We start from the raw sequence: 14,080 nt of genomic DNA on the forward strand, positions 1-14,080 counted from the left end.
TTTTAAGCCTGCTTAATTAATGGCATTGTTTGTAATAACTGTCATAGCAGAGTACTTAACAGTGGTATTGCTTACAGTTTTTGCTATCATCTGAAGCATAGGATTTTTGAATATTTTGCAGCAGTAAGTACTGTAAATTGTCACAGTGAAAAGCATCTATGATCTTTGAAGGTTACATGATCAGGGATGCAGCAATAATGTCACTAGGAAGGGGAGTGAAAAAATACTGCAGAAGTTGGTTTGCACAGGTTCTGTGTGTGTTTGGTTCTAATTATAGATTGATTTGTAGTCTGAATTCTTGTCTGTGATAAAGAAATGAAAATATTTTTTGGTCGTGAGTGTGGTAAGCAAATAAATGATAGTAAGATGCAGAAGGCATTGAAAATGTTTAAAATGTGTAAATAGGAATTACTTAGAGAACGCTGAGAGGAAATGCTTGCTGTGTTGTGTGATTCAGTTACAATCATTGTAATTGAATGGCAGGGTGGGGGGCTGGGTGTCATTTCTGGACTTATCTGTGCTAATGTTCTTGGGTAGCAGAGCTGTATTGAGGAGAGGGGAGGATGGATGCAGCTCCAGCAGCAGTGTCAGGGGGTATAAAGGCAGCCATAAGTGTTGGGAGGGGAGGAGGGTTTGCAGCCCGACCCTGCAAAACATATTTTTCCTGGCTGCTGTCTTCCTCCCCCGTGCTCATCACTGTTATCTCTTACAGGCCATGTGAGCACTGAAGTCAAAACAACTCTTGACTTCCTGCCCTTGATGAATCTGCTGATTCTCTGGCCTTGTGTAAGCCTAGTCAATATTATAAAATTTTTGTATCAATAGAGATAACTGTAGGGTCTTTAGATGCTTGCTGCTTGTAAAACTTAGAAGCTGCAAGCAGTTTACTGTGATATTATAGCATACCCACAACACTCAGATGCAATAAGAGAGCAACAACAGCTTACAATATAACTGTACCAAGAGGCAAAAAAAGGTGTTCCTTAAGTCACATTTTTTAAAATTCAAACAAAAAAAAAATGCACCTCAAACTTACAAAGAAACAGTTTTGCCAGCTGTGGTCAATGTTGGTAAATACCACTGTATTTATATCAATGTAGTGTCCCAGGATGTGAAAAGCAGACAGTAGAAGAGGAAACTTCCAGGCTATCAGGTAAAAGCTGGCTATGTCCTGCAAAAACAAGGTGAATCTTCATTAGCAGAAAATACTATCAGCAAACTTACAGGGGTGTTATTTGTGCACAGCAACCTGGCAGAGTAAATCTGGGCTGCTGTGTGTAGAGCAGGGAGCTTGTCACCAATCTCTCATGTGCATTTCCCAAGCTGTGGAGTATGAGGAATGCCCTGTGGGTGAAGGAGGAGCCCTGCTTTCTAACCTCGCTCCTGTGCATTACTTTTCCAGTCTGCCATTTCCTATCACTCTTTTTCATGGTGAACTTGCATATATGAGTTCCTTGGCTCTCCCATGCAGATATAAACGTGAGTTTATATCTTCATACTGTATCTGTGGCTTTTCTATCTTAGTGACAGTTTTACCTCTGAAGAGAGCTGGTGGCTTTTGGCGCCTCTGAATCCCTTTGCATGCACCTTTTTAGACCTGCGCTGTTCAGAATCCAACCATTTTCCTGGCTCTGGGCACTCCTGGCAGAGCAGGTTTAATACTGCCTTGGCTGTTGCTGGTATTACTGCTCATGGACCCTGATGAGGTACCACCTGTGTCTCCTCATTTGACTTTCTGTCTGCTCTCCCAAGTTGTGGGTTACCTAATAGGGGTGCCTTTCCTTTTCAGTTTCCAATTTACACCAGCTGGGATGTTTCTATTTTAATCCATCTGTCTGAGAATCCCTTCAACATCTCGCATCATTAGTTACGTTCCCCTCTTAGCTGTTGCGTCTCAGGCAGCAGCAATGTTCAGACCAACTGAAGCTTAACATGAGCATATTTTTAGTGGCTTTTCTTTAGCTCAGAAAGGTGAAAGGTATCTATCAATGGGTTATAGGGTTGTTGTGGCAGGTAAGATATGAATCTAAATTATATCTGAATATGAGCAGTGAAATCATAATAATGCAAGCTTAAGACAGAAATTTGGGATACAAGCACACAAGTGAGAGAAATAGAGAAGGAATTAACAAATTAACAAGATCTAAGGTATTAATGCAACTGGAAAATGGAATAGTCATTCGAGTGCAGAATAGAAGGATAAAGGATGAAATAAAATATAGGAGCACAATTAAGATTATGTTAACAGGAAAATACAGAAGTCGTCATCTTTTCATGGTTATCAGTTTATTAGAAGATGGGATTGAAGTGATTGAAGAATTGAAGTGACTGAGTGATTGAAGAAAAGCCTTATGATTTAATGAGCAGTTAATCTGTAAAAATACTATATATCTGTTGAAGTTCAGTGAGCCTTAGTTCTGAAAATTGTCCCTAAGCATCTTTTGTCACATGAGCAAAGCAGGGCTTACCTGTAGCAAGATGCTTTATTAATACATTTGATTCCAGCTGGTATTTCCAGTGTTTAAGTATAATAATTGTTGCAAGTATTAGCATCCATGCACACAAAGACACATATCCATTAAGTAATGCAAGGTTGGAAAAAAAGAGAGCCAAGTGGGAAATAGTCACCAAAGCTGACATGTTAGATCAGTTGCAGAATAATGGATTATAGTCTAAAGAACTGTCAGAGCATTTTTTAAAAGTCTTCTTTTGGGAGAAAATGTGTATATTAAGTTGTAGGTTAATAATATATAGAGGGAAGTTCTCACAATCCCACATATAGTCTAAGAGGAGCATAAAATATACAATTTGCTAAAGATTTTCTGCTACTGCTAATCCCATCTTGGTAACTACTCTCAAAGAATTAATGTATTTCCTGCAAGTGGCAGATGGCTGTGTAGGATATAGGGAACATACCACTTTTTCAAGTGCTGTTCTTGTGCCAGGTGCATCATTTCGAGCTGCAGGTATTCAGAGAAAGGTCTTGGCAGCAAACTGTAGAAGTAAAATGGTTACTGTGAAGTGCATGAGCTAGAAGGAAAGCTGTCTTTAAAGTGATGAAAACTAAGGTTGTATTTTCTCCAGGATTAATTCTCAAATTAAAGTGGACGTTGAGAAGAAGATCCTGAGTATGTGGCTAGGCCTGGCATTTTGATTTTTTTTTTTTTTGTAAAATACAGTGTTCCAACAAAACATATTTTCAGGTTGTACTTCAGGATCTTTAACATCACATTAACACTAAGTTAATTCCTCCTTTGTTTGCTGTGGTTACAGGATATTTGTACTGTTTATCAGTAGCTGTGGGATAGCAGATCGTCTACCCGTTATTTGTAGAATATTAACAATGCAAGTAAAGAGCATTGAGGAGGGACTTCAGATCAGCTCACATACGTTTCCTAAAAACTATTGCTACTCCAAACCTGCACAGTCCTTGCCAAACCTGGTGATCTGCCAACATCAGCCTGGGATCACCCATCACACAAGTTCTCCAATTTTTTACTGTTAATTCCAGCAATTTTCCGCTGTCACTGAGGTAGGCACATAGCAGGACAAGGACAAGACCACGCAGTGGTATGTTACTGCAACACTGAAGCAGAGCGATAGGTGTCTGGACATGTTATTTCTATGTAAAAATATGTTAGTCTATGTATCTAGCTCATGTGCTTTTGCACACTAAAGTCTGTGTTGAGAATATTATTAAAATGGTAAAGTTAGGAAATGCCTACCAGACTCTGCACAGTAAGAGGCATGGTTGGAAATAGCTTTTTGTAGGTTAGATGTCACCATCCTGAAGAACTACTTTTTGTTCTTGTCTATCTCTCAGAATTCGCATGTGCTGTGGGCAGGTAACTAACACCAGTCAGCTGCACAAGGAGTCATTTCCTCCTTGTTTTGATATTTCATTCTCCTCTGACCCTCATCTGATTTGTTCTTTATTTCCTGGTTGCCAAAGGGAAGTCCTTGAGGTCTGATATGCTGATCTTTTCAACTATACTAAGTCAAGGAGTAGTAGAGACATACAGATGATGCTGTAAAATGCAGTGTGTCCTTTAAAAGGAAAAGCAGGCTCGTCATCTTCTGTTGGTCATTCCCTATTGATGGACCCTTTCAAACTTCTCCGCTTCTGTAATGGTGAATGATTCCTTACCCTTACCTCACAGAGCTGTTGTTAAGTTTAAATAATGTTTAATAATGTCTAATGCTCAGGTGATTAGCACCCCTGAAAGGCTGTGTAGAAGATCAAACATCCTGTCTTCAGAACAGTGTTTGAATTTGTGGTGCACAGTAAATAAGGCTTGGGGATGCAGAAAGGACAAGGTAAGTTATTGCATAGTTGTTCACTGTGTTGCCTTGTTGTTCAAGTGTAAACCGTAAGATTTACTGGAGAACAGTAGCATATTACCATGCAGGGATGACAGACCTCTAGGAAGGAAGGCAATTCGGGCATCTCCTGGAGGCAACTTCAGTCCGTCTTGGTTTCCTAAGACCCCTTTCCAGCAAGGCATCTGGGTCGGGCCTGAAATCCAGTTTCCCTCATTTTGTATTGAGATACTTTCATGTAGCTGGGAGCTACAGATAAATGAGGAAACCTGGAGCCCTGGACTCCTTCCATAAGCCTTTCTGATCCATGAGCATGTTCATAAGGTTGATCAAGTAGCCTAGTGAATTGCATTATCAGTCATCTGTTTGTCCCTCCATGGCTCCCTGCATCCCTCCTTGACTCTTCCTGCTTCTCTTGTGCAGTGATGCCAGGAGGGATCTGGCAGGGAGTCAGAGCAGACAGCCTGTGGCTGCTCAGTAGCGGGGAGGGCGCTAGCGTGTGCTATGAACAGCAGCTCCTCTTTTTTAGCAGTCTTAAATTGCCATGGGCAGACAGGGGAGTCCACTATTCTGAGTGACTATCTGAAAAAAAATGGACTCGTGATGCAGAGGAAAGAAACAAAACAGGTAGCTGAACAGATCCTAAATAGTAAAGCTGATTGCAGAACAGTGAGAAGTGTCCAAATGCATAATTTTAATATGTTTCAATTAATATTTTGAGATGCAAGCAATTTAAATCTTCCGGCTATAACACAAACTTTTCTCCCCCAAAAATACTACCTCATGCAAACAGGCATTCCTTTTTATTCCAAACTTAATGCTGAAAGTGGAGTAAAAAATGGGCATTCAGAAAATATAAAGTAACTTAAGTATGTTCTGCAAAAGAAGCTTGAAATCTGGTAAGTAAAATGTGAGAAACTAGGAAGTACTAGCAAGTAAATGACTTGTTCTTCTGTAAAATTGGTACCCTCTGGTGTTTATCTACTGTATAAGAATATAAAATCATTAGTTAACATTTTCATATATGATTAATAAAGTTCTTGGCTCAAGCAAAGAGTCTCAAGCTATGCATAAGTATCAGATTATAGACCTTTTCTGAACTAATTCGTGATTAAGAGCTACCAAGTAAATAGCAGCAGGAATACAGTTAATTTAGAATACTACCATATGGTTGCTGAATTCAACTGTTAGGAGGTTATAAAATTAATCAGTTTTTGCAAGTCACCTGTAGGGGCAACATGATTTATTTTTCACAGTTGTGATTAAAAGTAATGATTTTTTTTTTAAATTTGGATTTCCTGGAATTCTCTTGGAATACGTTCATTTTCTTGAGGTATAGATGAACCATGTCCCTAACTGATTCTGACTAAATCTTGCACAGTGTATATCACTTTGATTTGTTGCTTACTCCACTGTAGTTTAGGGATCATTAGTTTTGCTGAATCTAAAAGAATGCATGCTGCAGTCTTTCTTGTCACTGAAAAGAGAACTGTAGAAATTGCTCCATTTGTTTTCCAGAAGTTTTGTAGTAAAGGACTAGTTTGAGTTTTGAGGTTGTTTCAGTATCAGCTGTGTTCATAACTACAAAAGGTCTCAGAAATAATACCCAAATTGAATATATAAAGTTAAAAAAAGGATAAAATATGGGTGGTAATCTAAAAAAAAATATATAAAGAAAACTACAGTAAGAAAAAGAGAAAAGTCTTAAGCATTTGCCCCGAATAATTGAAAGCTTTGCAGATTATTTCTACCCATCCTACATGGGTAATAAGCATTGAAATACAAAAACATGCAGTCTAAATTAAGCTTTGCTATTAGTCCCTTAGCATAATAAGTTTCTGAAATAACATGTCCAATTTGTAATGCAATTTACAAAGCTGTGTCTATATGTCAAAGAATCATGGCTCATTTAAAATAGAGGACATTAATATTTATTTTTAAAATCTTTGTTGTTGTTGTTGTTGTTTGAATTTTATAACCAAGAACTCCAAAAAGAAGTCCTAATTTCAGGAACTAGGTATTTACCATTATTCTTAAACTCAATGCAATAAGAACCTGATAATCTTCTTATCTTCAGTTATTTTTGGTCAGAAAAGGAACTGCAAAGACAAGCCAAAAGCTTGTCAATGCAGATATGTGAAGTATGAAAGAAAGGGAAAGACTTTTTGTTTGGAGAATATGCAAAGCAGATAAACAGTTTCTATTCTAAAAATAAAATCGTGCGACAAGTGTTTAGTAATGGTAATAAGATGGATTTTGCTGCTCTTTTATCTAAAGTGAGGTAAGTGTTGGAGTAACTATCAAGAGGGATGGTAGCAAACAGCTCCTCAAGTGTCTGCTGTCTGGACAGGTATTCAAAAATATGCCATTCTGTAGCACTGTAGTAACTAAGGAATGTACTAGCAATGTAGTAACTAAGAAATAACATTTTGTCAGACTCTTTCTTGATGTAAATTCTGATTTCTGGAGTGCTACTGGAATAGCTATACATTCCTGTCTCTCCAAGCTGTTCTTTGTTTGTTTGTTTTTCGTTTTTTTTATATATATATTTCTGTATATATATGTATATCTTCTAAAATGAAAAAAAAAAAACAGTGTTGTAATTTGGATCCTAAGCGTTACCTCGAGGTAGTGCCATCACAGTGCCATTAGAGATATCAGGTACTGTAGCAGGTTGCATCTGGTGTTTGAAAGGTTGGAGCTTGGCTTGCATGGAGGCTGGCTGGCCCTTTGGCCATGGCCTGCTGAACCACTGCAGCAGTTCCCTTCAGGAAGCCTTCCCTTCAGTCCTAAGGGTGCTTACGGAGGCCGTGCTGATGCTCAATTGATGGGTGTTACTGGATAAAAGCCAAGGGTTTTCTAATACCTTGCAAGGTATGTGCAGTCATGCTCAGTGCCTCAAACTGCTGTTTTTCCTTTTCTGGGCAAGGCACTTCTGTTACATCTGAAATCTATGTGAGGATGGAGTCCAAAAAAAAAAAGTACTTAGAGAAGGTGGTTTTGAGTGTTCTGTAGAAGTGACTCACGGAGAAGAACTAAGTTCCCATAATTTTTGTATCTAAAATTTCACATCACTCATTCTTCCTCAGAACAACTCAATTTTTCTCACTGCAAGCCACTAAGAAAATGGGCCATATGCAAACCTTTTATTTCATTTGATATCATGGAGTACCTCTGAAATCTGAAAAGATTAAAAAATCCAGATGTTTAGTTTTTGGATGAATGTTTGTTTACTTCATCTCCTCTTCTCCTATTTAGTTTCCCCAAAACCACACATTAATATCAGTTAAAGTGATATCATGCTGTTAATCATGTCTTAAAAAATACAGGAGAAAAAAAAAGAAGTTTAAAAATATTGCTGGATATAGAGGCATGGAAAGACATGGAAGATACTTAACTTACTCATCTAGGAAAAGTGGTTTGGAGCTGTAGACTTCACTTTAGGTTGAACTTTTGTAGTGATGAATACAGAAGCCTGGGAAGTGTGTCTAAGTTGAAGTCTGGTCAGTAAATGAGTTAATGCTAGTTTGCATCAACTGGTTTTCAGAGAGGTGAGTCAGCCTCAGTAACAAGATGAAGGTAGGGGCTCTTTCAGTTACACATTGGAGAGATGACTTGCTTGATGTTTTGGAATAAGGAATGTAACTTGGAAACTGGTGATGTATCACATATGACACGAGGATGAGGCAGCGTACAGCCCATAGGGATTACGATATGTTGCTGTGCATATGCAGAGTTGCTCCTTCTAAAACAGCAGGATGCAGCTATATCTAGAAAAGTCAAAAAGGATCATGTTAATTCTCAGAACTACAGACTTGGGAGAGCACTAAAAAGTATATAAAGATTATTAATTCACTGAGCTATAAGAATATCTGAATCAAGAAAGCGCAAGCAGTCTTTCAACCTAAGCGCTGTCTCCTCCTTTCATAAGAATTTGGCATCTGGCTCTGAACCACCTTTGAGAAATAAGTTTTTTCTTTTTTCTTTTTTTTTTTTTTTTTTGCCTACTTCTGAACACGTGTTTAGACTTGAATTATCAAAGCAAATACGCAGTAACCTGATTCTGAGCACAGCTGATCTTTGAATGGCTGGTCTGTGTACCACATGAAAGAAGTCATTTACAACCCCAAAAGCTTATTTTATTTTGACCTCTGTTTCAAGTGAAAGATCTTTCCTATTTATCAGTCCAGTAAATCATACCTGATTAGAATGAACTTTCTAGGTAGTTTAATTTGCTCCTTCAACAAAGAACATTCAATAAAAGAAGTGTTCTCTGTTTCTAATACTTTCGGTCATAATCACGCACGGCATTAATTGCACCTCTGTGAAAAGCAGTGAAGTCTGTAAGCTACAATTTTGGGAATATGTGAAGTCATCTGTGGGAAAAGAAAGAGGAGATGCTTAATTTAAGTTTCTGGTGTCTATCCTTCATTGCTAGAGTTCGTGTAGAAATCCGCAGCAACCTGATTCTCTCCCAGTTTATAGACAGACATAAATTTGTCTGCCAGGTGTTTAGCAGATCAGCATTAACATGCTCACAAAATCCCTCACGAAGTGGGGAGCTGTGGTTGTAGGAAACAAACTTTGTATCGTGCTCATTTTCACACTGGTGGGTAGTGTGACGAGCATCGTAAGGGACAAAATGTGTTGAGGTACAATGGAATATACCTTCCTTCCATGGACTGAAGCTGCTATTTCATAATACTTCTTTTGAAAGATGCTGGTGTTGCCTATTAATTTATGAGTGAGCGAATATTAATCACAGTTTTTTAGAAACTATTGACTTTTACTGAACATAGCAAAATACGTCTTTCTTTAATCTGGGCTCTGTGCAAGACCTCAAGAAAATTACTATTAAACACAAGAACTGTTTCCTTTAACTTCTCCCCTTAAAGTCCTATTTATTTTATAGTAAATAAGGTCTAGTTGTGTTTTGTTTGTTTTTAAGAATAAATGTATTCTAAGCCAAAAAAAAGAAACTAAACGCATACGTGTTAAAAATCCCATATTGTTGGAAGGTGGCTGAAAATACGGCAGATGACCTTAAGTCAACAGTGATTTTGTAACTGGACTTGGACTTACTTTATGCTGTCTTTTTTGTCCCAGATCTTTCAGGACCACAGTCTCTTAGTTCCCAAATCAGATATCCCAGCGGAATGATACAGATTATTGACATTAAAAACACTGAACCATCAAAACAAAGTTAACGATTCTTATACAAATGCTGATTTTATTTACTTGATCTCTGAGTGAGGGATATTCTTTGAGTATTTTGCCTCTGTAGCTATGTTTCTTTATAGATTCAAACCTAAGCATAGGAAACACATCTATCTTTTGGAGCCCCAGAAGTGCACCATTCTTAGGAACATACATCTAATATTTCATATCTGTTTTTTTATCAACTGTGCTACTCCCACTAAAACCAAAAAAAAAAAAAAACCTCTTTATATTACAAAGCTGGAAGATGTTCTAGAGAAAACAGCAATGTCAGTGCAAGTACATACATTTTAAAGATAAGGATGCCACAGAAAGAAAAGCAGTCTTGAGGCAATTCGGGATCATTCTGTTCTGAGCATTAGCAAAATTCTAGGCAATTTGTATAAAATTTTGAATGAATTACTTCTAGAAAATACTTCTACTACTTCTAGCTTCTATAAATGATGCTCTCACTGTTTGTAAAATGCAGTCATGCCCTAATCATGGAGGCAAGCCCTAGTCATGTCCTAGTCATGGAGGCAAGATGAAGAACTTTGTTACCTACAGTTTAACAGACATATGAAAATACTGTCCCTTTCTAATACAAAACTTATTTTCATATGCATTTCTACAAATATTCCTTACTGTTAAGATGTACAGAAACAAGATTTTTTTGAATTTAGCATTCACTGTCCTCATATAGCTCGCTCTCAATGCAATGTGTGAAAACAGCATTTCCTTTTGAGTTACTTTCTACAACAATTTTTTTAAGGTAATTCAGTAAGATATTGTCTTTTGGTGTGTCAAGAATTTAAGAGATTTTATAAATGAATGCTTTATATGTTAGTATCAATAACCTCTTCCATATGGTCAAAATATTTACACACTTGAACATCCATAGATCATCATTTTAGTATTTTTAAACTGCTCTAATCTGAAAAATATTAATATTCAGATGTATATTTCTACATTTACAAAGGTTAATAAAGGCCAGGGTAAAATCTTAATCTAGATTTAAATTCGTTAAAAATATTCATCCTCTTCCACACTGTTTCTACCACAATGATTTCTTATATTTTTCTTCATAAGTCATTAGCGTACATGGCCGTTACCAATACCAGAATTTGCCATTGGAATTCAGCTTTTTCTCTGCTGAGTTTGGGAGGATAAATTAAACTTTATTGCATATTTTTTACTATGAATTGGGCAGACACCAGAAAGAGTTTGAGCCTCTAATAATTTGGTTATATTTCTTAGTAAATTGCTATGATATTCTGTGTATCAGTTTTCTGTACAACTTCTCAGCACAGAAGATACTAAAGAGTAGAACAAAAGGAAGCGGTAAATTACAGACAGTTTATGCCATTCATTTTATTTATGAGCAACATGCTTTGATCATTTTTTTTACCGTGTGTCCAAAAAGAAAGAATATTCAAAGCTTTATTTGACAGTAAATGTATTCCAGAATTGGCGTGTTTTGTAGAAATCATTAAGCAGCTAATCTGTGTATTTGTGTTGGATGTATTCTGCACTGCGTATGGATAAATCTAGTGAAATTAGTAAGATTAATGAATGTTTTGAAAGTCTGGCACGTCCTATGAAGTGTTGCTTCCTACATAATGTTGAAGATTCCTCCCAGCAAGCATTTTGTGAAATATCTGAATAGAAAATAAGCATGAGAAGAGTTTTAAGTCAATTCATTTTTACAATGTAAAGTAATTAAGATAATTACTTTTAATACTCAGCCACCTTGATAATCTATTTCACCTCTTAATATCTTTGCTTTATCCTAATATGTATGTATGTTTAATGTAATTTCTTAGTATTCCTAAAAATGTAGGTAGGTATTCCTAAAAATGTAATGTAGACATGGTATTTTACATCACTGTAGCCTTTGAAAATCTTTAATGCAGTTTTGATTCTCATTTCTGTATTTCCTGCACTTTTTCACTGCAGGACATCAACTTTTTCGGTATTGTAAAATGACTGATTTGGGTCAGAATTGTTCTAAAGTACAAATTATGTCAAAAGAATGAAGAGTCTCATGATCTGATTTTTGCTAAGCAGCTATATTTACAGCAATTAAAATACTATTACAGAACTATTGCTGCAGTGTGCAGCTTGTGTAGAATAAATGAAACTTCATGCAATCTTGTGCCCTATTTGTCAGATTCCAAAAGATCAACTTAATTTGTGTGGAGTGAGAAACATTTCTTTTGCCAACCTGTTATTATTCACTGCTTTGTTTTGGTCCAAAGACAAGTGATGCTGTTAACCTTTTCTGGAGACCCATGATCTCTGAAGTCTCTATAGGTCTGTGTGTAAATGTGGCGAGAAGGACGACATATAGAATTCAAACAGCTGTGTTCAGTTCTCTTTTATATTAATCTGTGACCAGCCTTTTAAATTAGATATGTTGAGGAAAAACTTAATTCTATGTGAGATTATACGAGTCATCTTGAGAACCCGGTTAACTCATTTATTTCTAAGATAGTGCGTTATTTTTTTACCTCTCAGATTGCCACTGGAGAATGTGGGAATGGACATCCCCATTGCTGAGGGTGTATTAAGCCCAAGTTCTACAGAAATGAGACCTGGTAAGAAAAGTACTTCTTATTTTAATTATATCTTCTTCCCTTGGCATTTAATTATGCAGTGGGATGTTTCTGTGCTGGTAAGGAATCAATGTTAAAAAGAAAAAGTGTTAAATTTGCTTTAGTTAATTCTGTTCTTCACTTGACAAGTGATAATTGTAGTGTGCCATCTGTTTTCTCTTGTGAATTGTTTTCATCCTTTAGTTCTTGTGATGTTTAAGTAGTCTTGCTTATCTTATATTTGACTACAGTGTTAGCGTCTTAGTGAACTGAACTAACATTAGAGTATATAAATTCAGCAGAACAGCTTAAAAAGCAGCACACAAATGCAGCAGCAAGTGGCAAAACCACACTTTTGTTTTATTGAAGATTACTTTTGCTTAAGACCAATTATGAAACTCAAAGCTATTTTTATGATTATATTGAATATCATATCGTCTAATTAAGACTGAAGAAATAGGGTTCTACTTGTAAGTGAACATCACTGGAATAGCAGCAAATGCACAACAAATCTGATACTTAGCAGGATCATTTCACTTGTATGTATTTCTCCCACATTTGGCAATGTGCCGTTTCAAAGCTTGACTGACTTGCTCTTTAAACACTCAAGCATTGTTGTTCAAAAGCATTTCTTAAATTTTTTTTTTTGGCCGACAATTATAAAAATACACAGTCTGCTGCATAATTTAAGAGCTTTCAGCTAAATCTTCTGTTTCTGTAGATGTTTCTTTTATTTTTTTTAAATGCTAATGTGTGATTTTAATGTTTTGTGTCACTTTCCTGTAAATGGCTTGCTATTCCTAAAATTGCTCTGTTCCAGTATATTTGAAGGTGATTTTGAAGTATTCGGAAGATGAGTGGTAGGCAGAGGAGATAATGTTCATTTTTCATCCTCCTTTTTTAGAACCTCCCAATTCTCTTGATCTGAATGGCTCCCATCCCAGAAGAATAAAGCTCACAGCTCCAAATATCAATCTGTGTTTGGACCAGAGTGAAGGATCAGTACTTTCTGATGATAATTTAGATACCCCAGATGGAATTGACATCAATGTAGATGACCTTGACACTCCTGATGAAGCAGATTCTTTTGAATACAGTGGACAAGGTATTATGTTCTAGTAAAATATGCATTGTCTATATTTAAGACAGACAATGGAAAGAAGCATCCATTCAAGTTCCGTCCTGTATGGTTCACGTGATCAGGCTGTTCAGGCTCATATTTGCCATCCCATGAGTATAGATAATACATTTTAGGTATAATGTGGGGTTTTCAGATGTATTTTCTGCTATTTTAGATCTTTTTACCCCTTACAAAGTAATATATTTCTACTTATGCAATTTCCAGAAAAAAAAAAAAGAAAAGAAAGAAATGTAGCTGATCTTCTGATCAGAAAAATTAAGAAGAGCTATTTAGAAAGGTTCAAACTTCGGAGTGTCTGTCCAGTAGAAATCATAGGACTTGCCTGAAAAGAATCTTTCAGGAAAGAGGAAAGGAGTGCTGTCTGAGGAGTGCCTATGGAGAACACCAGAGCTAAATGCATCTTTGGAGACCAGCGCTGGGTTATGGTGACAGTAGTAGAACTTTGGGATAAAGTTCTGTACGAAGTAGAAAGGCAGAACTGAAAGATCTTATCCCAAAGCATCTCTTCTCATTATTTCTCTAGATTTTGCTTTGAATGTAATTGCTTTATACTGATTAGTAATTCCAGGTGCTATTTGTATACTATTTTTTTTTTCATAATGACTTAATGCACCCAGCCACCCTGGACAAAAAATGCACTAAAGAGCTTGTGGTAAATAAACAAACTGGTTACAGCTTGAGAAGTATCTTGTTATTCCTGTATATGGTTGGAAACCTGAGATGTGGAAGTTATGCCTGTGTGACGTAACACTGGCTTGTTCAGGTCATGGAATGAAATAATGTGGCCTTCTGCCAAATTAAATATACCTTCTTAACAGGCCTAGTTGCT

The 14,080-nt window shown here is 36.6% G+C and overlaps 1 protein-coding gene across 1 annotated transcript in view; it reads left to right on the forward strand.

The window, feature by feature from the left end:
* Positions 1–14,080, forward strand: part of PRUNE2 (prune homolog 2 with BCH domain) — a 134,353-nt gene that overhangs the window by 98,605 nt on the left and 21,668 nt on the right. The window contains exons 10-11 of the mRNA XM_088522079.1: positions 12,034–12,113; positions 13,015–13,215. Of these exons, the coding sequence (XP_088378205.1) occupies positions 12,034–12,113; positions 13,015–13,215 (281 nt within the window). The remainder of the gene's footprint in view (positions 1–12,033; positions 12,114–13,014; positions 13,216–14,080) is intronic.

The sequence above is a fragment of the Tinamus guttatus genome, unplaced genomic scaffold (assembly GCF_059628265.1).
Source record: "Tinamus guttatus ecotype Peru unplaced genomic scaffold, ASM5962826v1 Tinamus_guttatus_pri_ptg000146l, whole genome shotgun sequence".
NCBI lineage: Eukaryota > Metazoa > Chordata > Aves > Tinamiformes > Tinamidae > Tinamus > Tinamus guttatus.